Source organism: Phalacrocorax aristotelis, chromosome 18 (assembly GCF_949628215.1).
Source record: "Phalacrocorax aristotelis chromosome 18, bGulAri2.1, whole genome shotgun sequence".
Taxonomy (NCBI): domain Eukaryota; kingdom Metazoa; phylum Chordata; class Aves; order Suliformes; family Phalacrocoracidae; genus Phalacrocorax; species Phalacrocorax aristotelis.
In genome coordinates this window covers 6,395,855-6,420,677 of record NC_134293.1, presented here as the reverse complement: position 1 = coordinate 6,420,677, position 24,823 = coordinate 6,395,855, and the positions used below count along the sequence as shown (strand labels likewise).

The 24,823-nt window shown below is 50.8% G+C and overlaps 2 protein-coding genes across 11 annotated transcripts in view; one reads left to right on the top strand and one right to left on the bottom strand.

The window, feature by feature from the left end:
- Positions 1-4,441: 4,441 nt before the first annotated feature.
- LOC142066277 (uncharacterized) lies at positions 4,442-10,488 on the top strand. The gene is given in 9 exon segments (XM_075113553.1): positions 4,442-4,525; positions 4,527-4,818; positions 5,260-5,490; positions 5,493-5,557; positions 5,559-5,663; positions 6,208-6,319; positions 8,104-8,412; positions 9,144-9,253; positions 10,465-10,488. Coding segments are annotated over 9 exon segments (1,332 nt in total).
- A 2,060-nt stretch (positions 10,489-12,548) lies between these two features.
- Positions 12,549-24,823, bottom strand: part of RAP1GAP2 (RAP1 GTPase activating protein 2) — an 80,173-nt gene continuing 67,898 nt past the window's right edge. For 7 of the 10 annotated variants that reach the window (XM_075113025.1, XM_075113024.1, XM_075113019.1 and 4 more), the window contains 8 exons: positions 21,232-21,369; positions 20,747-20,865; positions 20,317-20,430; positions 19,677-19,794; positions 19,183-19,309; positions 17,844-17,923; positions 17,579-17,617; positions 12,549-16,618 (listed from right to left, as the gene is read on the bottom strand). In XM_075113025.1, the coding sequence (XP_074969126.1) occupies positions 17,609-17,617; positions 17,844-17,923; positions 19,183-19,309; positions 19,677-19,794; positions 20,317-20,430; positions 20,747-20,865; positions 21,232-21,369 (705 nt within the window). In that variant the 3' untranslated portion in view covers positions 12,549-16,618; positions 17,579-17,608. The remainder of the gene's footprint in view (positions 16,619-17,578; positions 17,618-17,843; positions 17,924-19,182; positions 19,310-19,676; positions 19,795-20,316; positions 20,431-20,746; positions 20,866-21,231; positions 21,370-24,823) is intronic. The other 3 variants (XM_075113020.1, XM_075113018.1, XM_075113022.1) reach the window with 1 other exon arrangement.

The following is a 24,823-nucleotide window of genomic DNA, read 5'->3' as shown; positions in this document are numbered from 1 at the left end:
AGCAGGGCTGGGAGCTTCACCAGCAGGTGCCCCGGGGACCGCGCAGAGCCGCCGAGGGTGGATGATGCTGGGGCACTCGCTGTGGGCAGCCCCAGCTGCTCCCCAGGGAAGTGGGCAGGGCAGCATCACCTCAGGCTTCTCCAACTGAGTTTTGTCTAATTAACACAAAGCCAGTATAACAGGGGAGGAGAAAGGGCTCTGGTTTTCCCCAGCCCCACACAAACATCTGCTCTCTGCTCCCTTCCCACTCTGCAGAGCGCAGCTGAGGCAGGGCAGCTGGTTCTAGCACTAATTGCAGGTCCCAAACTTTGCTTGTTTAGGTCAGTGGTTTTCAAACCAGGAGAGGCAGAACATCAGCGTGGTGACTTATGTTTGGTTATGGGCTTGCAATAGCCAGCTGGAAGCCTAAAGGGTTGACAGCTGCTCCTTGCTGCTGCATTTGTGATCCACTTAAGTACTCCGTGTGAAGCTTTAGGTACCATTTTGCTTGTCACACCAAAGCGTGCTTCATGTCTGTGGGTGCTCCCGTAACTGAATGATCAAATTATTCTGTGATTAGAACCAGAAGTCCATGAGATAGTGAGCATACCTACGAGAGGCACAGAAGATTCTTGGGCAGTAAAAGTCCTCAATTGTCCTTCCACGATTCCAGTCTTCCAAGCAGGTAAGCAGCCAAGCAAAGGCCACTGTGTTCTCAGCTCTGGCTTTGCGCACATATGCGATTCATTTGCAAAAGCAACTTAGTTCTGTTGAAAGCTGGAACTGAATGAGTTTTAATTCCAAGCAAACTGCTAATACCTTGTAAAGTACAGAGAAAGAAAGATCACTTCCAGGTAAGAAAATTACCCAAGCCTATAGACAGATGCATGTCCAAAGAAAATATCTTAATTCAGTAAGTAATCCAGTAATAAACCTCTAGGAGATAAATGCTGTAATGATTGTTTTTATTTTCCTCTTATGCCTGGATTCATACTTAATTGGATTCTCTGTTGCTCATGAGAAAATGAAAAGCAGCAAAGTTTCAAAGTGCCACTCATCATGTGTATACGTCTACAGGCAGAGCTTAGAAAATTAGGACCCTGATTGGAGCGTCTCAAGTTCAAAATTATATGGAATAAGGCTGAGCTGTAAAATTGTGTACACAGCATACCATAATTGCAGCTACTGCTGGAATAAATTATGGTAAGTGTCTTAGTACTCTAGGGCTGAACTGAAGTTCTTCAGCTAAAGCTAAAGGAGTTTCCTGTCCAGAAACATAACCCCAAACTAGAGATCTGACTGAGCTCAGTGACCTCTTGGGGAAAGGATCTGCAGTATTTGGGTGTGTATTTCACCTGATGAGTTAAGACTCACAGCAGCTGAACACTCTCAAGCACATTATTTCAGAATTTGGTCCATCTCAGCTATGAAAGTGAACAATTCAGCTCAATTACTATCCCCCAAATCCTCTGAAACCTGGATTTAGCTGCTTGTTTCCACAACACTGGCAGTTTGTTTAAACTGTAAGAGTAAAGCAATTCTGGCTGAGAAGTCTGTGTTAAGTTGTTTTCCAGTTGTCTGGAGAATTTGAGTTTCCCTCCCACCAAGTTTGAGAGTCCAGATTCTTTGGGCAACTTTCCAAATTCTGGCTGGAATATTCAACCATTAATTGCCAGCTTGCCAATCTGCTAGGTCTAGAAAAGATTTCTGTACCTTTAAAATGTATGTCTAAACTGCTTGCTTATCTTTAACTGCCAACATTGTATCCCACTATTTAATTTTAAAGCTTAACTTTTTAGACCTCTCCAGATAGATACTGCTCTGTATACGAGGAACCAACAAGAATTTTTCACTGCATAACAACAGTCTTGTGTTTTACCAGATAAGCTTTATTTGCTGTGCTGTGCCAGCTGCTCTCCGGAGAGCAGACAGCGGTACAGCTACCATGGGCGCATCAGCCCTGACTGGGAAACAGTGGCATCATAGGGTCTCTGGATGCCTCCCACCCATCCCAGCTCGGTTAGGAGATGGCAGCTGGCTTCAACAGTCTTCTTACAGTCTGAACTGAATGCACACAAGGTGTTCAGACACCTCAGGGAAGATGAATGCCGCTTGCACTCTGTCATTAAACATAGTCTGTACTCACAGGGTCCAAAGGGTACCTTTCACATTGAAAACGAAGCCCTGCCTGTTTTCACTTGCTCTCTGGATTAATTACAAAGCAGAATATTTGATGTCATCTGTACTAAGTGAATAGATATAATTTTTTACTGACCAATAAACGTTAATTATGAAAAAAGTTTTGTTATTACAGTCTACTCCCTTGCCACTGAAAATGCAAGGAAGAAAATCCAGACAATTCACCTTTGTGATTAAGCCAGTTATGAGTGTTTCCAGAGTACAGAGGATACAAGATTCTAGGCAAGATCACCAGCAGCGAAGGGTTCCATGGATTTGCAGTTTCTCATATCCAGTTGTGTACAGCTGTTTGAACGGAGCTCTTGTTCCTGATCCGTGCAATCTCCCACATAAAGAGGGTTTCCAGTGGCTCACCCCATCCCAAACATAAGTTTTACATCTTTTTCCAGAGCTCTTATGAGGACATTGACTGCCACCAAGATAAACATCCCCTCAACTTCCTTGACTCATGCAACCACAGCCACTCCCTACGCACAGGCGAAGCAAAACCCGCCAGCGTCAGGCAGGGGAAGCCCAGCCAGCTCTGCTGTGAGCTACAGAGCATGTTTCCCAGCTGGCTGCCTTCTGTGCATCAGCACATACCCATCACAGCTCGCTTTGGGAAGGGGGGTGCATCACTGTACCCTACACCCACAGGTCCCCCTCGCTGCTAGAGCAGGCAGTGGCCTTCCCAGCACGGCCGATCCCCTGAACCCGAGAGCAGCGAGGGAGTTTCAGGAGTGGCAGATCTGTTGCATATTTGTAGCTTGAAATGTTTCCACTAGGGAGTGGGTAGTAATCAAGACTCTGTGAAGTGTTTTAAGTAGCCCCAAAGCTAAACAAAAAAACCTCGATGTTTCCAGAAGCGAAGTGGACCCAGAAGTCAGCCTTTTCATTAAAAAGTAACTTGGGGTTTCACAGCCATTTGTTATGGACTACATAAAACAAGCTGACTCAATTTCAGAAATAGAATTTGGAAAAGGTGAGTCCAGCCTCTGCTTTCCCTAGGAAAATCAGAGGAGGAGCACATTACACTGAGCTGGTGCATTCTGCAGGGCAGCCGTGTTTACCTCCAGCACACAGGTGTTTGCGGGCATAGCCAGGGACACCTCCCTGCATGTTCATTACTCAATTCACATTTGTGAGATGGGTCCATCTTCTGAGTCTTTTTATGCTTTGATCTAGTAAAATTTTGCCTTCTCTCCTATGCTCCCCAGCCAATTTAACAGCCTTTCCATGGCACAGCAGTAAGGTGTCTCACTCCAGCAGGTTCCCCATCCCTAACCACCTTGCATCCTTCTGCCAGTTTCAAAAAGTCTTGTTAAGCAAAAAATACTGTGATTTTGCATAGTCCTGCTGCAAAACAGAATAAGACAACATTCACACATTGCTATTCTCGCTTCCTCAAACAGCTGTCCCTAAGAAACCCACAGTCATTAAGAAACACCTGAAAATCAATGTTCTTACTAACAGTCCTTGTAACACTATCATTCAGGCTATATCGAGCCTCTGTTCTTAAACAAAGCGCCACCCTTACAGCAAAGGGATTCAAGGAATTCACAATATATTTTCTGTAATCAGGAAGTATTTTGCAGTTTCAGGTTACTTTTGCTATTCTGTATTGAGAAGCAAAAGTACCCTCTGCACGAGAAGCACTGCTGTATTTCAGAGCCCTCCATACCAGCTGTTCAGATGGGGTAGGTACAGCTCCCAGCAGAGGAAACTATCTCTAACCCCAGCGCTCAGCCTAAGTCATTCCCACTCAGCCTCACTCTGGAGAGTTTTATTACCATGGCCTCTAACACTTGCCACCAGCTGTAGTGTCAGCAAGGCGTGTGGCTGGGCCGGACACCCCCGCAGTTAGCGCTCCCCGAGCTTCTGGGAACTGCAGTTTCAAAGGGCAGAGTGCTGCTGGCTGCGCAGCTCCTTAGGAGACCTCCTGGAGACCTCAACCAGGAGACAATTATTCTCTTTCAGCAGGTTTTCCTGCATTGCTCTTCGAGTCATTATTCTTCCCTTTCAACTCTTGGAACAAACATTATTTTAAAATGATAGTAATTAAAATGTTTCATTTTAATGAAGGGAAGGTATATGGGTATTATTTTTAAAAATAATGTTCCCTGACATAGCAAACCTGCTGTGAACTAAATGGGTTCATTACATGTGTAGGGTACTGGCTACACAATTTTTCTAATATTGGTAAGCTCAGTTTTATTACTCTTCCAAGATCAACCATGATGTTTTAAAATGGCTTGTGCATGCCTGGCCATGTCTTTCAGGACTCATGGGGAACCCAAATGGAATTGCTCCAGCAGGCCCAAGTTTCAGGACAAGCAGGCAACTTCCACGTGTGTTTGAGATAAGCAAGATCAGTGCCCTGTCAAAAAAAGACTGAGATCATCAGGCTGAACATCAGGCTCCTGCTGACTGGAACCAGATCAAAAGATGTCAGAGGTCTTGGACAGAAAACCGTCCTCCAGATAATATTCCTTCATTTATTGTATAAAACAAGTTATTTGCTCAAGTCAAGTGAGCAGTTCTTGCTCCTCATCAATATGAGAGGTCACAGACAGCATCCTGCAAGAGGGGCAACAGAACTTGCACCTGCATCCACAGGCTGCCCACAACTGCTAGCAGTTAAGCCCCTTTCTTTTTGCAAGAGCTAGGGGTGATCTCTGTTTTGATGCCCCACCTGAGGTGATGCTAGTTTCATCCACAGCGGTAAAAAAAAAAAAAAGCCAGTGATGCCCTGGAAGATTCAGAAGAGACATTTGCTTCTTGTAGTATTTTTGCCCTTAGATTCACTGTGTTTTGGGTACTAACAACACAAGAAAATCATTGTGTCAGAACTCAGTGCCTGGCTAGATTTCACATTCCTGTGAAGACTTGTCCTTGGACTTAAGAACGTCACCTTGTGTAGCACACAGCTTGTCCCCTGCCACACGCTGAATAGAACAGGAGTCAGGCATCCCTTCCTTCCAGGTGACGCACCCAGACCCTCTGCAGTTCAGTCAGGGGGATGCTGCACCTTGCAGCAGCGAGACAGAAGGGACAGAGTTAATTCATGGCGGAGCTGGCTCTTCAGGGGGCTGCTGCAATGAGACAGACCTCACGCGGTGCAGATCGAGGCTGTGCAGGACTGCGTCAAGAGCTGCATGCGTATGTGGGCTGGGTTTGCTGTGCATTTGGATGGGCTGGGATCAAAACAAGTCCATGCATGCTTTCTTCTTACAGAGCCCTCAGTGGATACGCTTCAGTATGCAAATGAGAATATCAGCACGCTTGACTGTAGGGTAAACCCTTACTTTACAGCAGATGCTCAGATCATCTGGCCTGATTCACATGCACCATAAAACACACAGCTGGAAAATACACAACTACAGCCTTCCTCATGCAAGCCTAGAAAAAAAAAAAAACATCCAACTCCCAGACAGCTTTTCCCAGGCATTGCAGAGCAATTGCACCTTCCAGGTAACAGAAAACGTAACAGTCCCCTGGGGACTTTCGTACACTTAAAGTGTTGAGGGGAAATGCAGCTGCAGTACAAAAGTTAAGTTGTGAACAGCTACGACAGCTGTATTTCAACTGTACCCCAAACCTGAGACCTTTTCAGAAGGATTGTGTGCAGGAAACCTGCCTTTTCCTCCCCATCTACACTGGGGTGTTACAAATTCATACTTCAGTTTTACACATTGCAGCAGTTGTCACCTCCATGTCACTTCCCAAGACTTAGCTTCTGGACTTCTGAGGTGATTATGCACCTCAGTCTATTTTTAAAAGCCTCCTGAGTTTACAAATAGTTTAAGCTAGCTTTTTAACATACCTTTAAAATAAAAGTGTTTTGTCTTACAGTATATGTTCTCCCTTGTGGTGAGGATTATGCATACGTTGCAGAAGGTAATAACTTCGAACCAGCTTCTCAAAAGCATGATTGTTTTCTATTTATATACTGCCATGCCATCATTGCTAAAAGCCCTAACAGCAAATACGTATATCACCAAAGCTTTCATATAGCCATAACCATTAAACCTTATCTTAGTTTTTCAGCAGACAGAGCACTCTCATGTTGTTTGTGTGGAAAGTGAGCTCTATGGTGTGAGCCGCCCTTTTACGGTAGGGAGAAGTTGGGAGAAGTTTCGGGTGAAGAAACTGAAAGAAGTTGGTCAGCTGGCATACACAGAAGGGTTGAAAGTCAAGGTCAGAACAAGAAAGCAAGGCTTTAGTTCCCATCTCCAGACCACAAACTTGTGTTACTTAACCCTCCACCCCCCAAGGACCTGGTGTTATCTGATCAAGAGATGTGCAGTTGCAGCACTTAAAAATAGCAGGAAGACGACTCTGAGATAAAGCAGCGTACAATGCGGTAGCTGGGCCACTAGAGCAAGGAGGCTTCCAGCACCGACTCACAGCCCCAGCCCCACAGGGCGTCCCCAGCAGGACTCTGGCGGGGTCCAGCCACGCAGGAGCAAGCAGCTGCCGGAGCAGACAGCCGGTGGCAGTGCTCAGCACCACACATGGCTGCGGGGAGCCGTGGAGCCCATCACTGGCACGTACAAACCCCCTGCCTACACACCAAGCATCTCATATTCTCCCACTTTCCTTGGCCCACATCTGCTTTCCCCCATCCCTTGTGGAAAAAAAAAAAAAAAAAAAAGATTGATTTAAATTGATTACTTACCACAGCAGAAGCACTTCACTGAGTTTACAGAGCCTCACCACAGCCAAGCAGGTAAAGCACCACAGAAACTCAGCCTGGAAGCCAAGGAAGGGACAGCCCTCCCTCGCACCCTCTTGCGGGCAGCCTGCCTAACCTTGCTGCTGCTGCCCAGCTGCCTTTCATAGCCTCCCCAGCAGGCTAACGGCACCCCTCAGCTGACTCCCATTTGCCACCCAAAGTGTTTGGATGCTCTTTAGCACTTCCCAGGGTTGAGGTCACACATAGTGCCCTTGGTATGTCCCCTCACAGCTTTTAGGTTTGCAATGATTTCCAAAGCAACAGCCAGCGTGGTGGGAAGGAAATGCTGCTTCATTAAACCTTCTATTGCAATAAGAGTTACGGAGAAGCCGTTACATCCGTTATTCTGCCACGTAAAGGGAGGTGAGAACAAAGTGTAACGCGGCGGTGGCTCAGGCACAGAAGAAAAGAGTTATAAAAATGGTTCTTGGGAAGTATTAGGCGGTGACCTTCCTGACCAGCACAGCCCCGCGCCCAGGCCCGTCGTGGCCCACGGCTGTGCACAGAACGGGAGGGTGCTGTGGCCCGCAGCCGCGGGCGGGTGAAGGCTCGCACCAGTGGGTGCGGGCTGGGACCTGCCCTGCCGTTAGCGCCCGCTCAGCAGCTGCAGTACAGCTTCAGGTCACTAGATGGCAACTGGTCCCCGCTGGTGGTCCCCCCGTTGGCACAAGTGCACACTGTGGTCCCCAGCCCCCCCCCCCCCCCCCCCCCCCCCCCCCCCACACCCCGCCGCCGCCTCCCAGCGCTGCCCCCCAGCCCACAGCGCCCACCCAGCTCGGCCCTGGCCAAGGGTGCCTGGCTGCGCTGTGCCTTCTCCACGACCACCAGTGACCAGCCGGTGGGTACCGCACCAGAAAGGGGGGGCACAAAAGCCAGCTGCTTGCTCGCAGTGGATCCGGCAAGCGGGTGGAACGGGCAGCTCTCGGGCTGAGATGGTCCTAGAGGAAATTCCCCAAGGGAAACGCTTCTCTGTTACTCGGAAATACGGAAATGAGAGCTGAAGGAACCTCCTCGCGGGTGGTCTGTGGCTTCTCTTCCTGGGGAGCACACACAGCCCAGCTGCACGCAGAAGGTAAGAGCATGGGCCTGGGATTCTCTTTTAAGACTGACAGGAAGGGTGCAGACACGTGACATATAAAACTGTGTTTGGGTTTTTTAATGATGGAGACAGAAGTTGAGAGACAGCAGTGCAATAAATTTTCACTCACCAGAAAAACCCGCAGCGACCGTCAACATTAACTCCCTGTCCCTGGTGGAAGGAGAGCAGCACAAGCTGGTCTGCAATACCAGGCACTACTACCCACACGGCATCCAGGCTCGGTGGCTCTGCGAGCCAAAGGACTCCCGGAAGGTCCCCAATGTCATGGAGAACATTCTCTTAAGCAGCCACGGCACCTACAGCTCCTCCAGATGCTTCCCGCTCACATCGTCCCTGAAGGTCGATGGCCATAAGTCCACATGCTGGGTACACCACCAGAGCCTGCAGCCCCCCATCAGAAGCGTAACTGTGGAGGTGACAGGTACACTGCATGCCCTGGGACATTGTCCCCTGCACCACTGACCCCATGGGATTGCCGGGGGGGGGGGGGAACTTTCTACTGATCTTACTCCTTTCTCAGTCTTCCCTTCCACTGCTCTTCTCAAAAAAAAAAAGGAAAAAAAATCCAACAAAATATTCTTTTTTCATCAGACTTTCTGCCAGCTTGATGAAAAACAACAAAACTGACTCCTTGATTCAAAATTTTAAAAAATTAGACAGACCACTTTTTTTACCAGAATGTCAGTTCCTGGCCAGTTCTGGCCGATAATTAGCAGTATTTTTCATAAGCAAGAGCTGGGTCTCTTTTGAAGCATTTACCAGTTGCCCTTAGCAAAACATAGAACTCCCTTGAAAACAGCTTTGAAGTGTGAGGAGGTTTTTTTGTCTTGGGCAACATAGGAGATAATCTTTGCAGGGGATTGAATGACAAAATGTCATTCAGACAAAATATCAGTGGAAACCTTGTGCCAGAGTAAATCTAAATTTGACCTTTATTTCAGTGGGATCCCTGGACTCCAATAAAACATCCTGCAGCCTGATTGCGGTTGCAGGACCACCGCCTGTCTGCTGGGGCTTGTTCTCACGCCGATCCCCTGCAGTTGACCTGTACAAGCTGCTGCTCCTGTCCCCATCCCCTGCGCGTGATGGCAGCGTGGCCGGGGTCCCGCACCGTAGCCGTCATGTCTCTGCCTTTCTTTTGTTCGTGGGCAGAAGCTACCTCCACCTCCTGGCTGCTGCTCCTCAGCCTCACCTCTTGCCTCATGGGCACCCTTTGCTGCCATCACAAAGATAAAATAACTGCCAGGCAACAAATGCAGGCTGTGGGGAGGGAAGGAGTCTGCTGGTGGTGGCACTGCTGTGCCAGCCACCCCCACGGGGGGTGGCCGAGGCTCTCCCCAGCACCCATGTCACCAGCCTGGGTTACCAGTGCTGGGAGATGGAAGCTATGCCTCATCCTCTTCTAGTCACAATGTCTTTTTTTCCCTTTTCCCCTGCCCTGTGAGGAGCAATGCTAAGGTAGGTGTGGTTTTTGTTTTCTATTTTCTGCCTGAAACACATTCATTGCTTTCCATTTTACTCTTCACCAATACATTGCTGTTTTACCCTCCAGCCCAAACCTTACTAGACATGGGAATCCCAGTGACAGCCAGAAAAGGAGCAGAGCTCCTCTAAAGGCCACACAAAAAATGCTGGGTGCCGAATCTGGAAGGGAGGGTGTAAAACAACAGCATGAAAGGCCACCGTCTGCCAGGCGACCACGGAGGCAGCGCAAGTCGGATGGTGCCGCCCAGCAAGAAGCGATGGCAGCAGGAGGTGGGCAGCCGCTGCCTGCGGGAAGCACTCTACGGAGCCTCCAAGGGCTGCACGTCATCGGTGCTTCCACGCCTTGTCAAAGCTACGACAGTCCTGCGAGGCATCCTGGACCAAAGGGAGGAGGACATTTGGGACAAAGTTTTTTCTGGAGTCTGTGGTAACCATGTCAGCAGGGCGGGGGCTCTCAGATGCGACAGACGTACAGCAGGGAAGAGAAAGCAGTAAAGCCGAGACTGCATTCAGTATCGTGCATTGCAGGGCGAGATGAGCACTTGATCTACATCCTTATGCCATCCATTCTTGTTCAGTCTTTTCTTCTTCTAAAACTTCTTTTCCTTTGGTAATTATTGCCCCTGGCTCAAGCACATAAAGCTGTCATGAGCGTATCCCAAGAGCAGTGTCTACTGAGGTAGCCAGCAAAGGCCCTCTTTGTGCTAGGCACAGCATGTTGTCCTTGGCCAAAAATAGGCTAAGAGTGGGTGGAAAGAAACCATATCCCTGCCTGACATGTGGAAAATGTCGAAGGTTGCTCAGTGTCAGGGTAGGCTCGACTCCTCTCCTGATTTCAGAGGACAGCTCGGGAGTGCACAGAGGTCTCCTGTAACTCCTGGGCTGTCTGCTCGAAAGGTGAAAAGCTGCTTTTTCCACGGTTGGTGTGGCTGGTCTAGGACACCCCTCATGGCTCACTCAAAGTCTTTTGTTCTCCCTCTTTATGCAGGCAAGTCTGGCACTTCACTCATGACTGTGCAAAGTTGTGACAATTGCTCAGTTACCATATATTTAAATTCTGGCAGGAGGCAACCAGAAACCCAACCAGTCCAGTAGGATCTTTTGAAAGAAACAAATCGCCTGAGCAGTGTACATTTCCACCATTTTTTTAATAACATGCTTGGATTTTAGAATATTTTCTTATCAAAAACAAGCGGCAGTTGGCTAATCTTGACAAAGGGATGCAATTCTCAGACACAGTGAGGTTCCTGCAAGGTCATTTCCTCCATGCAGAGGAAGGCCGTGGCAAGGGCAAGACTACAGGATGGCTCAGGTGGTGTTGTCATAGGGTCAGGGGAGAAAAGAGGGGAAATATGTACAGGACAGACAGAAGCTTTAATAAATTTCCCTCTCATAGGATAAGCTTTGGTGGGAACTGCATTGTCCCAGAAACCCAGAACAAATCCAGAGAATATTTGTTAATTTAAAATTTTTATTCCCTTTTCTTCTGGACTCTTTCAGGTTTAAAAGGGGTAAAAGGTAGTTTTTCTGACCAAGGAAGGGGGGGAAAAAAGCCATAAAAAAACAATGTGTTTATTCTGATTCGTGCACCAACAAAAAAAAGTATGAATGAAAAATTCAAGAGAGGAGAAATATCTCCAGCACATTGCCAAATCCCCCACAGATTATTTGCCTACAAATACAAATCCCAGTAACAATCAGTCACTAGCTATGGGTGTGCCTAGCAGGACTGATGCACCGGCTGCTGCCAGCCCTCTGGAAAGCACTCGCTGCTGTTTCAAGCGAGCTTTGCTGTTCTCAGGAATCCAGAACCTGACCATGGCCAGAGGAAAAAGGTGGCTTCATCTTAGGCTGGACTTGCTCCATTTCAGCCAGAGATGGGATTTGGTGACAGACAGATTGAGGGCTGGCTCATCATCCTCTGGGCAAGGGCAAAATTTGGGTTTGGTAAGTAAGAATAATTTTTACACCAATAAAGATTAAGAGGAATGGAAATTTTGGGGTTTTGTTTTGTTCTTTGTCTGCCATTCCTGGTGGAAGCCAGCAGCTCTGACGAACACAGCCCCATAGCCCACACTTTGCTCTAGGCAGGCGTGCACAACCCGAAGCAAAGCCCTGAGTCTTCAGTTTGAAGGAGGCTGGGGTGACCTCCCCTGAGCACTCGTAGCAGCTCAAGCGTTGCCCAAGCCCCTTTCCCAGGCAGTTTGTGCTTGGCTTTGCTGCGCCTGGGCGAGAGCAGCCCCAGCCCCAGCGCATCCCACCCCGCTGCTGCAGCTGGCACCTGCTGGGACCCCATCTCAGCCTTCTCCACAGCCCCCAGCCGGGGCTGTGGGCCGTCCTGCTGGAGCATCCCCCGTGGTGTCGAGCTGGGTTTGCCACGGGGTCTGCAGGCATCAGGCACCTGAGCAGGGCTGCTGCAAAATGCTCCTTGTGGTGGAATTTTTTTCCTGGCAAAGAAAAGTCTTTTATTCTTAGAGGTACAAATCAATGGGTCTGTTCCCCTCGTCACAAAATGTTGAAAAACTAACGCTGGCTAATAGCTTTGTGCTTCATTCAGTCTGAGCCGTGGGGAGAATGTACCAGACACGCTGCCTCCAAACAATAACGGCTTTTTTCTTAGCGTCCTGGGAGGAAGAGATCTGGGAAATTAAGGGGATTTGAAAGGAGCCTGAGGAGCTGGAGAGAGAAAATCCAATTTCATAGTTAGCTCACGGAGGGCGTCCAAAGGCAGCCAAGATGCCAGAGACTGACGACCCAAGGTAAACTAAGCCGGTTTAGACAAACTGAATTGCTGCCTGTTTCTTTTCTTTGCCACCTGCGGGCTGGCTGCTGACAGGGACCGGTTTATATTGAGGGACCCATTTATATTGAGCTTTATGGGGCATTAATTCCAGTTCAAACAGAACAGTTCACTTGATTAAAATTGCTGTGCATCTGTAAACGAGAAGCCGGGTCCTCCTCTCTTGATGCAGTCCTAGCACTACAAGCATCAGCAAAGATGTCCCTCTTTACACCTTCTTTGTTCCGAAAGAGCTCAGTCACTTTACGGACATACACAGCGTGGTACACATATGGACACAAAATATGTTATTTATTGTGAATTTTGCAAAGACACAGTTAAGCAACAAAATATACATTTGTGAACCTTTAGTTTTATACATAACAAATACAATCTGCTACCATAGCAATAAATTAAATATACATTATTTACAACAGACATAGGCCACCAGGAACTACAAAGCACCGCCTCTCTACATAAAAAATAAATTTTGTCAGATACATTTCTTCAAGATTTATTTTCACTCTATAAACTCTTTTCACATTCTAATGATATAAATTCAGCATTTCCCTTTGCAGGATATACGCAGTGCTACATTCATTAAAACATAATGAAAGCATGCTCTAGGACTGAGGAATGACAGACTCTGCCAGCTCTAGTGGAACAGAATTTGGAACATCAGCAAAGCAACATGAGTGCAAGGTGCGATCTGCAGAGGTGCTGAGCTCTGAGCAACCGCTGGTTTTAAAAGCAGTTCTCGGTGCTAAGCACCTCTTGCAGTCAAGCCGAAGACAGCTGAGAAACCTCAGCCCAGGTTAACAAGCCCATTCACGCCAGCGATGAATTCTGGCCCCTTCATCCGCCATTCCTGAAGACCCTCAAAACTCTGGAAGGAAACTGAGTTTGTGCTTAGGATCCCCCCTTTTCACTCAGATAAAAAGCACTTTCATGTTGTGCTTAAGTGTGATCCTGTGCTTGACTTTGTGGGATTTCAAGAGGATGCAAGTACATGCTAAGTGCTTTCCTGAATAAAAGCCCAGAGAATCAGCTCACTGCCAGCTCTCGGCAGCTGCAAGCCAGTTCCCAGGGCTAACACAGGAGGTGCTGGCGGAGGGAGAGGACTCAGAGCCTGCAGCACCGGTGCTGGGGAGGTGGGCCTGGACCTGGCCTGCCTCTACCTCTCACCAAGGTCATGAACTAGTCCAAGCCAAGCAGCAGCCAGGGTGCAGCAGGAGCACGGGGGGGACTGAAACCCCGGTGAGAAGGGGAGCAACCCCCATGACAGGAGAGACCTCTCCACGAAGCCGGGGGCTCCCCCAGCCCTCCCTCAGCACCGTTTCTGAGCCCCTTCTGCTCCCTGTGCAAAGTCATTTCCGAGTCTGGTAGAAATTATGTGCATGGAAACAGCGGGGATCACAAAGGAAAATGCACTGCCCAATAATTTTAGTGTCAGTAAGGATCCTTGCTTTTATCGATATATATATAAAAAATCCCTTTTATATACGTGTATATATATGTGTGTGCATGTGTGTCACTTATAAGCACAAAACATTTTGCAATATATATACAGGAACACCTTCACCCACTGCTGGAAGTGCAAATGCCTCCGAGGTTTAGCTCAACTGCTGGTCAGTCCCCAGCACTGCTACGGCACGAATCAGGGGCTGAAAGGAGCACGCCACGCACCCAGCTGCAAGGCAGTGCAGGCGGGCAGAAACCACGCTAGAGCCTGGCTAGGACAGGAGCTTCAAAAGCCCAGTTGCTATTAAGGACTTTGCAGTAGGTTTTTACAACCCGTCATGAGGAATGCTGTTGAAAATGTCCCAGAGCACACAGGAACTGCTGGCAAACCTTGTGCCAGACCGTGGCTCTGGGCCCCGCTGCCGTTCCAGCAGGCTGGCACGGGGAAAGACAAGTCCAACACACCGCATCTTTCTCCCTGAAGCTTCACACTGTCCTGCCTGCCTGTTAATCCCATTCAAATAATTCTACAAACCAATCTAGGTCAAAAAGGAAAGTCACAGTTTCAAGTTAAAAAAAAAAAAAAGTACAACCCAGCTGACAGTAGCCACTGCATCTTCTGCTGAAAGATCTCATGGAGATCAACACCCATGCGAATGACGACGTCTATAGAATCAAGCAATTTCTCAGGGAAAGAAAGCAAAACCAAGTACAGACCCTCAAAGCAAGTCATCGCACCAGTCAGTATTTCTCTGCGCAGCATAAGAAAAACAGACCAAAAGCTTCTAAGAGGAAGAACTGGGGATGGGTTTGAAAGTGCTACCAAAGCATTGTCAGGCAGAAGTGCTGAACAGCAAAGTATGTGGAACCTGAGACATCTAGAGCTAGCTACGGACCGGGCCAAGCACACCGTGCTTTTCCTCTTTCACAGAAAACCTCAATATTTAAACTTTATTTAAATGCAACTCACTGAAAGCAGAAGGGAGTGTCGCCACTGGTGGCTACTGGTATTTACTAGTCCTACACAGCGCACTTAGTGCATGTGAAACTGTTCTCCATCTTTTCCATGTGTTTTCCTCCTTTAATCTGGTTCCTCTCCCATTAGGGCTACAGCTCTTTCTTTTCAAATGGATAAATTACATGCACGAGTGGGAGCACCTATATGAACTGAACAGTAAGGTTGTCAGTACCGTGCAGAGCCTCAGTTAGCAGAGCCGGTTCGGATTGGCTTGGCTCAGCTTTGCTCTGTGCCGGGGGAGGTGACAGAGAGAAGGGGAGGTGGTGGTTTGGTATCTTGCCCCCACAGAGAGGTGCATCCCCGGGGAGCAGCTGCAGACCCAGGCGGGTGGCCCTGGGAATCCCCGCTGCGGCGGCTGCCCGGGGCTGCTTCTAGGTATGCGATCCTGCATACATCTCCTAAAATTCACAGTCAGATACTTCTGTGCCCCTTGGAGCTCCAACCGTGTAAAGTTAACTTTGGCACTCAAAGTTCTGTTTTCATGAGGAATCACAAACTCAGAGAATTGCTTTCACTTGAGATTCAATGGGGGGTTTTGCAAAGGTCACAGACTGTGGTAAAGGGGAGGAGGGAGCATCTCTGCAGCACTGCAGAGTATCTTTCAAAAAACTGATAAGGGAAATCTATACGCAATGTGAAATCCATGGACAGACGTCAGTAAACTTTAGGCAAAGTTCCATAAAAGAGCAAAAGGATTTCTTGGCATGTTGAGAGAGGTATTTTTTGGAAAAGGGCATTACAGGGAAGTCACCTTGCAGAATTCATAATTCTTTTCTTTCAAAACAAACAAAAGCACATTCAAAAGCAGAGGGACAGATTTTGCCCGGGGTGGAACAGCCTAATGCCATCCAAATCACAGGAGTTTTACGCATTTGCTTGCCTGGCGCTCCAACCCATAGTGTAAAGCAGAGCCCACAGGGTAAATTTACTCTGAGTACCAGCTCTGGCATTTAGACATACTACAGCTTTAGCTTTGGTTAATCTTTTCCAGGCCTGTGCTGAGTTTCAGGCAGGGAAAAAGCAGGGAGGCCATATAAACTATTTCCCCAGCTGCAAAGAGAGGATGAGTTGGCCCCGGTCACTGGCTCTGCTTCCCTGGGACCGATTCAGGCACCTTCCTCTTGTGCAGGAACTACAGAAGCATGAAATAAGAGGCTGAATCTGCCCTAAAAGTTTTGCAACATGGGTAGCAAGCTGGAGGGGGGGTGGCAGCAGCGGGGCGGCTGGTGAGCTGCTGCAGCCCCCGCCGCCCCGCGCCAGTAAGAGCCACCCCAGCAGCACCACGGGGGGAAATTTTGCCCCGTCCTTGCCAAACAGAGAAGGGGGATGGCAAACGATGGGGCTGGGAACTGCCCCTGGGCCAAGCACACACCTACTTTTGCCCTGACCATTTACCTTTCCAAAAAACAAAACCTGCCTCTTTCCCCACTGATACCTGCAAATAAAGTATGGAGGCACCCAAACTGCACAAGGGGTCCATCCTGCGTCCCCTCTGCCTGAGAGGAGCTGGCAGATGAGCCAGGAGGGGGGATTGATGGTGCCTGCCCGGTACCTACCAGCCATAGCACGCACAGGCACCCATGGGGCGACACATCACGGCACCACGGAGGGGACGTGGTCCCCAGCCACACGCGTGTGCCAGGTGGGTGGAGACGATCTCCTCCCACGGCGCAGACGGAAGGGCACGGGGGATTTGCTGGCAAGGGGTTCACCCGGTGGGAAGGTGGCTGGGTCCCTGTTGGGGCAGAGATCGCGGCAAGATGAGAGCTTCTTCCCGGCGCAGAGGTGCAGCTGGGAGGTGAGGGCACCTCGCTGCCCACGGCCGGGGTGTGCATTTTCCCACGGGATGTTGAAGAGTTTTCCCTTTGTTGAAATAAAAATTCTCTACAAAGAAGAAAAGGATAAAAGTGTCAGAGGCTGTGGAAGGAGCATACTCTCACTCCTGCTATGAAGCGCTAGTCCCAGGGAGGGAGCCGAACCTGAGGCAGTGCCCATCCCTGAGACTCCAAGCCACGGGCCACCCCTGGGGCCACGAGAGGAGGAAACTCAGTAAGGGGCTAAAAATCACAGCTTCTTGAGACCCATGATTTCAGAAATGGAAATTCCTCTCATTTTACGTTTTATTGGCTCTTCTGCTCAGCTAGGAACTTCCTAATGAAAACACCGATTTCGTGACATAGAAAGACTCCAGGAACTGGAGCCTGTGAGAAAACCAGTAAATAAATTCCTTGTGGTTTGCAAATGCCTCCCGCGTGAAAGCACCTGCTCGTGCTGGTGGCCCCGCACCTGGGCAAAAGCTATGCCTTTGGACGGAAAGTCCCCCAGCCACTGAGCACCCAGGCTAATGACACCGCACTCCCTTCACCTCTGCCCATAAAAGCCAGCTCATAAATTGACTGTTTCCATCTGGTTTTTGGAAGGAGTAAGGAGACCTGCTCTGCTTTTCCACCCACAGCGCCCAGAGCAAAGCGTAGCAAACTTCATCCTCCCTGCAGAGACGGGCACAAGCATTTCACAAGGTGGTTAACTGAGAAAAAATGAAACCTACTGGGCTGTGGCACATGGTCCCCGAGAGCAGGTGGCAGAAGCGCTGTGCGAACACTCCGAAAGGAACACGTAAAGCTACAGACCCGCACCGATGGGCACAGACCTGTCTGTCACTAACCTCTACGGTTTTTCTCACTCAGCTCTGCCCTCATCTTACAAAAGCATTTAGAATGCTTAAAGATATATTATTGATCACATATTTAATAATAAACAGTGCAATTAGCCAACGTCAGTTACACACACTTTACCACAGATGTGAGAAGTCGTTTTGCACAACACCATGTTACAAACACTCACCTTTTACAAGTTCATGACTTCTTCTTCCTGCTAGTGGCTCTAAATGAAAAACAGAATATGGGTTGGGTTGCAAATGAAGGGGCAAGAAGTCATGAAATCCCCTCTCCTTCTCCTCCCTCATTACCTGCCCCTGCGGGCTCTGCCTCCTGCTTTGCAGCCCCCCCAAACCCCGGACCCCCACGCCACCAGCGCTGCATGACTGCAGCCGGGCAGGGCAGGATGCGGCCACGCAGCTTCTCGCCCGGTGAGAGCCACCGGCACCTACCGTGCTGGAGCTGCCGTGGCTGAGCTTGTCAAAGCGAAACTTCAGGCTCGACCTTGGAGAGTTTCTGTTCTTTATATCTGCTGGAGGGAGCGGAAAAGCAAAGAAGAAAAATAATAATCTGTGAACAAAAATATTTGCTGAAGTGGCTTCAATAGACTGTCACAAGTGCTACCAATATTTTGTCTGTCTTGGCTGAACGTTTGGCAAAATCTGTACATTAAATGTTTTTGACGGAATAAATTGAGGCTTAATTACATTTCACAGTCTTTCTACTGGAAATGCCACTGAAAAGGCTACAAGAAATGACTGATCCATATAATGTATGGGTGGATTTCCATGTTCTTGGCAGGAAAAATACAAAATAAACACTTTAAACATTAAAAGGGGCTGGTTTAATAGTTCAGAAAATCGCTAATGAAATAAGGAGGAGGACCTGTGGGGTGCTGAGATACAAAAAGCCAGCCAGCCCGCACTCTGCAGCCCAGCTTTCCCCCACGTTGTTCCCAATTACGGAGCTGTTAGGGTAGGTTTGTGCCTCCCAGGCTGTTTCACAAACAGCTCCTAAGTTTATAACGTGCATTTCCATTCGGATCGTGGTGCCTTCCAGCAGGTGCGCTGCTGCACGAGGAAATTAAACTGCGGTGATCTGCGAGTGAGGGGTGAGCACTGCAGACATCCCCCAGCCCCAGCACCACCGCGCCGTCACCGGTGCCGTCACCGCAAGATGCACCAACGAAGGGCCATTTCTGCCAATTTTACCCCATTCAATTGCACCTCATTTTGCAAATCGTCCGACTGAAACAGGTGGAGTCGGTGGCAGCGTGAGTTAGCAGCAGGGGCAATGGAGCCAAGACCGAGGGAAGCTGCTTGTTTATTAAATAATTTGTGAGTCATGGCTTAGTCCTTGGAGAAGGGGAGCTTCCACGACTACTGCACATCTGTCAGGGGAGAAGGGAGGAAACAAAGCCACGGCAAAAGCCACTTCTGTGCTCTAATTCAGAAGGGAAACAAATTCCCTATGGAAAAACAGGAATAAAGCACGTGGAGCCACTTCTCCAGAACAGCCCTGTCGGGATCGGGGTTTCAGGAGGAACGAGGGCCTGCCCCACATCCCTCAGGATGCCAGTCCTGCCAGGGTGAGCACAGCAGCTGCTTTGCCCCATCACCTTCAGCAGCCACTTGCCGCCCAGGTGAGGCTGGGGAGGGGACTTCTCCGACGCAGAGCTACAGACTCCATCCCCACCCATCGCTGCAGGACCCCGGGGGCGTCCAGGGGCTCCAGGAGCAAAGGCAGAGCCAGTGCCTCCCCTCCAAGCCCTCCCACAGCCCCGTGACCCACCTGTGGGGCTCCTGCTCATGATCACAGGGGTGGCCGCTGCCCCCACGCTTGGGCTCTCGCTGCCGGGCGAGGCGCTGTAGACAAACACATCCTGCTTGAACGGCGATGCTGTAGACGGCTGGCTTCCCTGCATGGGGAGAGACCGGGACACGGCTTTCTCCCCAGGCCCTCCTGATGCCTCGTTACACCCCTGCTCATCAGAGCTCCATGGTGTGCCTGCTCATGGGAGAGCTCCTCCTGACGGAGCAACCTCCTGGCCCTGGTGTGCCGAGCGCTGTCCCAGTGCACACCAAGGCTCACTGGGGTGTCCCACCAGGCACCCCAACCCTTCTCCTCCCCACACCCCTCGATGTCAGCAAAGAAGCAGCACCTGGGGCAGCGGCAGGGCACTACCCCCCTGCACTGAGACCACCAGAGGCAGCAGGAAGCCAAGGGGCATGCGGAGCTGCAGGGTCCTGAGCTCAAGCACGCCACAGGGCGGGTTTGGTGCCTACCACGCTGTCGTACTCCTCCAGGGTCTCGCTCTCCCCTGCCGTGCTGCTGAAGCTGCTGGTGCTTGAGGAGGAACGGGAGATGTTTGACCTCCCGTTCTCTTTCAGCTTAATAAACGGCCTAGGAAGAAGAGAGGCGAAACAAAACAGAGAGCACATGATGGTCACTCAGAAAGCTGTGTCCTTCAGGCTATGACAGCGGGGACGAACCCTCCTGTGCAGCTCCAGAGCAAAGCAGCTGGCATAGGGACAAAGCCAGCAGAGTGTTTTGGTAAATAACCATTTCCAAGAGCATGGGATAAAGCAGCTGGTGGGTGACACCGCCATTAACGTGTGGGTCAGGCTGACTCCCCGGTGGCAGGGAGGGACAGGCACATGGGCCTCTCCAGCTCCCGTGCCGTGAGGGTTTGGGCAACTTCTGTCAAATACCACTCTTTGCTCTTCTTTTTAAAGACAACTATTTTCAGACCATAAAGGAGCTGTGCTCATGAATCACCAGATTTTTTTTTTTCCCTCCCTTAATATCAAACTTATTTATAGTAAAACCTGGAGACAGTTTTGTTTGACAAAGTCCTGGATGGTCTGTCAGCTACAGGGTGACTTGAGCTATGGTCAGAGGAGGATGGGGCTCCTCCCGGCTCACCTGTCTTTGTTGGGGCATATTTCAGGGGAGCTGGGGTTGGACGAGGTTTCAGATTTCATCTCTTGAGAAGAATGTCCCAAATCTGGTGTCTTCTGGGCTCCAGAAACACTGTCACTAAGGGTACAAAAAGACAGGTTGCATGAGTGATACAAGAGACTTTAAAAGGATGGTCAAATTATACTCCCTAACACCAAATGCTAAACTGTAAGAGTAACAGACACTCTCTGGATACCACCACTTCGATTTAAAAGAGAGGGAAGGGATCCAAGGCACCATTCCCTCAAATATGGCAAAAGCAGCTCTCATTGCTGGCTTGTGTGGAAAGGGTAGGCTGCACCCCAGGCAGTCTCCAGCACTCACCAACAGCTTCTCTCATTTAACACACAACAGGGGCTTTTAACCCTAGCGACCAGGGTGATGTCAAACTTACCACCTTGACCTGCTCTCCGCCTGGCTCTCAGACCCCGTGTGCAGGCGAGGGAACAGCCCCGAACGGCGCTTGATGGGGCTCCTGGACTGGTTCTTGGTGGCAGCTGCTGGAACAGGAGGCTGAAAGCACAGAACAGTCCAGGTTGGAGAGCAAAGGCCCTTCCTAGAAACTCATAAGGCTATGAGGAATTATGTTGCCCATAATTCTCAGCCTGCGCATCTAGAAAACACGTAATGCCAGAATTTCTTTTATATCTCCTTTGTACTTTGGGGCTGAAAGCCCCAGGAAGTTAGTTTTCCATTCTTCCACAAAACAAACCCAAGTTCTACACAGCACTCATAAAATCATGCTCTGCTCAAATCTTTTCCTCGCCCTTACATTCGCTGCCTGCGCAGGGGACTGCCAGACGACGTCAGTGCAGTGTCGTGCCAGGCTCGAGAGGGAGGGATGGACAGGGGGACAGTGTGACACATGGCTGCACTCACCGAGAAGGTGGTCTTGGTCACCTCACCGCTGTTGTGTGCGATGCCCCCACTGAGGCTGCCCGGGATGCCACTGCCATGGTGCTTCTTCTGGCTGCCCACCATCGTCTCCATGGAGTGGCTGCGCACCCGGATGGCTCTCTGCAGCGAGGGGACAGGGGAGAGCAGGTCATCACCACCCTGCAGGGTGCTGACCCCAAACCCCCGCCCGAGGCCCGGGTCCCTCTCCAGGCACACTGGAACGTGACCTGCCTGGTCCTTCCCCCCGAGGGCCAGCGCACACCCACAACAATCCCACCAGTAACAGCAGCAGCCATTGCTCCGCACAGCCTGAGGCTGAGCCGCCCCTCGGGGAACCGCATAGCCAGGACAAGGTCAGGTTTTCCCCCCATGATGCCAGGTGCAAGGGCCAAGGACTGCAGCTACGGGACCAGCAGCGGCAGACATGAGTCCCAGAGCCCTGCCTCCTCTGCGACACCTGGCCGACCTCCCAATCCCCTCAGCAAGAACATGGTGACCACAGCAGAGTCATAAGCCAGTGTCTGGATGCGCACACCCCGCTGTGATTCTCCCTGGACTCAGAGACGATGGGTCCTGCGAGGAGACTCCTGTCCTGCCTGCACCTCTCCTGCGTGCTGACAGACCTCTCCAACCTGCCCCGAAACATCCCCAGAGCTGGCGCCTTCACAGCCTCTTCACAAAAGTACTTCTGTACTTCAGCACGCTTATGCCTGAAAAATACGTTTAGCCCGAACATCTTCTGCTGCCGGTTTGGTGCAGTCACCCCTGAAACGGACCCACAGATGAGCTGCGCAGCATCGTCCCTGCAGCAGCCACGGCATGGTCACAGACCCTCTCTGCTCCCTTTGGTCTTCATTTCTCCAGACCAAGCAGCCCCCTTCCCTCACTCTTTTCACATCAGTCCCACTCTCCAGAGCTCCAGGCACACTTTCCTCCGGACCACCCTCACCTGGGCCACATCGCTGGGTCTGGGCACAGCTTCCACCCGAGAGCCCAGCTGTGCCCAGGCCTGCCGTGCTCTGTGCCAGCGCTGCAGCCTGGCGTGGCTTCTGCTGCTGCACCCCCACTGCTGGGTGCAGCAAACCAACGACCACCACTGCTGCTGCACCAGACCCCTCCTGCAACCCAGCCCCTCGGCCAAAGCGCCCATGGCCCCCTCCCAGCCCAGGCTGAGGGCTGCATTTCCCACACAGCCTTAGACCTCGCTCACTCAGCAAACCACAGCCTGTTCCCAGCTGCCCGGAAACATCTGTGTCCGTTCTGGCACAGGCTGGTTTTCACAGGAGCAAGACACCCAGCACAAAGCCTCGTTCCTGCTGGCTGTCCTGGAGAGCTGGAGCACTGCCAGAGCTCCACGCACCGAGGGCGCAAGGCACGCCTCACCCGGGCACAGAGCAGAGGTGCCGAGCCCAACCCGCCTCCACGGCAGAACCCAGAGATGTGTCAGGTCCAGACACGACGGGACTCGCAGCCCCTGTGGAGCTCTCCACATCCCCCGGGAAAGGGCCCACAGCTGGGCTCTGCGAACGTCGGCAGCACAAGCAGGGGAAGAGGACTGCTGTAATCTGTTTTGGCTCCAGCTGTTGCAAGCAGAGCTGCGCATGTGGGGGGCAGAGACCTGTAGATCCGAACACTTTTCTGGTGCTTAAACAGGACCCAAGCTGTTTTTAAAGCCTCCTTTCAGTTGTTGTCCCAAGCACTTACAAATATGACCATGAGATCTTTCGAAAGTCTGGCACACACTATGAAAAGCAGCAGTGAAATGCACAAGTTAAAAAAAAAAAATCCACACTCATATTCTAATTCCTGTAGTCCCCATAGTAATGGGAGCCCAAACCGGACTGTGATGACAGCGTGCCAATCACAGGAAAGCTCTTTTTCACAGCTATTCCCTTTGAATTGCTGCTGCGCCAGCCGCCGCGCCCTGGCTACCACTCCTCTGGCCCCTTGAATCCCAGCTCAAGGTAAAGAGATTTTGGAGGAAACAAGCCATCAAGGGCCAGATTTCTGGAGGTGCCTGGCACCATATCAGTGGTGCACAGGCACCAGTTTGCTGCTGGCTCCAGGGGTTACTGAGCTGCAGGCAGACCTGCACCACGGTTAGCAGGAACCGCAGCCCTGAGCTCTCACCGAATCCCCAGAACATGCTGGGGATGGTGGCCACCCAACAGCCCGCACAGTCCCCTCCTGCCCATTTAGTAACAAACACCAAGCAAGAGTCCATCAGACCTGATTTATTAGGGTCAGCAATTCAGAACAAAATTTGACAGTGTTTGCAAATAAAAATAAGCAGTTGCTTGCTTTGCTGCCATTAGCGCCGGCAGGCGCTCGTGCCAGGCAGGCAGGAAGGTTCCTGCCTGTGGCTGCCGAGGCTGCAGAGCTCTGCAGGGCATCCCAGCAACCCCTCCCAGGCAGGGCTGGCCAGTGGCTCCTCTCCCCATGGCGGGGAGGAAAAGGCACCCATCTCGCTTGCTCAGAGCCCAGCAGAAAAAAACCTCCGCTTTCCTCGGAGCAGCTGGTCCCCACATCTCCCAGCTGGGGAGGAAAGGCTGCAGGCTGGGTCACAGGTGTGAAACACCAGGCAAAAAGAAACCGTGGGGATCAGGTCTTGCACCCTTCCAGCCCTCTTATTTGCCGTCTCTCCTCCCTCCCATTTACTCTGACAGCGCACGGTGGAGGACATAAGCTAGGATGCAGCCCAGCAGCGCGGTCCCGAGGCGGCCGGGCAAGCACAGCCCAGCCCAGCCCGCAGAACTCACCACCTGCCCCAGCACACCCTGCAATGCCAAGAGAGCAAAGTACACTTTCTCGTATACAAAAAGCATGCAAAAAAATTATTATTTAACATCAGCTTCTCAGACCCTGAAGTGAACACTGTGGTGTGGCTGCCCAGCATCTCAATTTCTGCAACATATCTCATAGCTAAGCAGGGCACACCTGAGCCTCCACCCCGCCCCGTAGTGGGGGCCAGGGTGCTGCTCACCCCTCCTCTGCAGCCGTCGGGCGCAGGATGAGGTGACTCATCTCCTGCCAGTGCCTGTCCCTCTATACCATACAGAAAACTGTGCCTATAAGGTAACCGCAGGTGCTGTCTCCGTACAGCCGCCGCCCGGGCAGCTCCCCTGCGGGGTGACAGCCACCCCGCACCAGCACCTGTCCCTGCTGCAGATACAGCTAAAATGGCCTTTGCCCGGCAGAGCCGATGTGCCAGGAGCAGGATGAGGAGAGGCACGGGGAGCTGCACAGGCTGAAGCACGCCCACAGGCGTCACCCATAGCAGGGACATGAAGCCCTGGTTTGGTGGTTCCATTGAACCCCCACCTGTGAGTGCAGCCCGGATTTACATGTGCCAGCCCTTGCCAGCTGCCGCCCCACCACTGCGCAGGGGAGCCTCTCCAGAGACTTCTGGCAACAACTCATCCCCAAGATTCTATTGCTGCCCCTCCATTTCGAGGGACGCCCCCCAGCTGGTCACTGTCCCTACCTCCAACAGTTGCTCAGTTTCATCCACCTCATTTTACTTCATTTCTTTTTCTCCTCACCTCTTTTCTGCCAACCCACTCTCCCTTCTCTC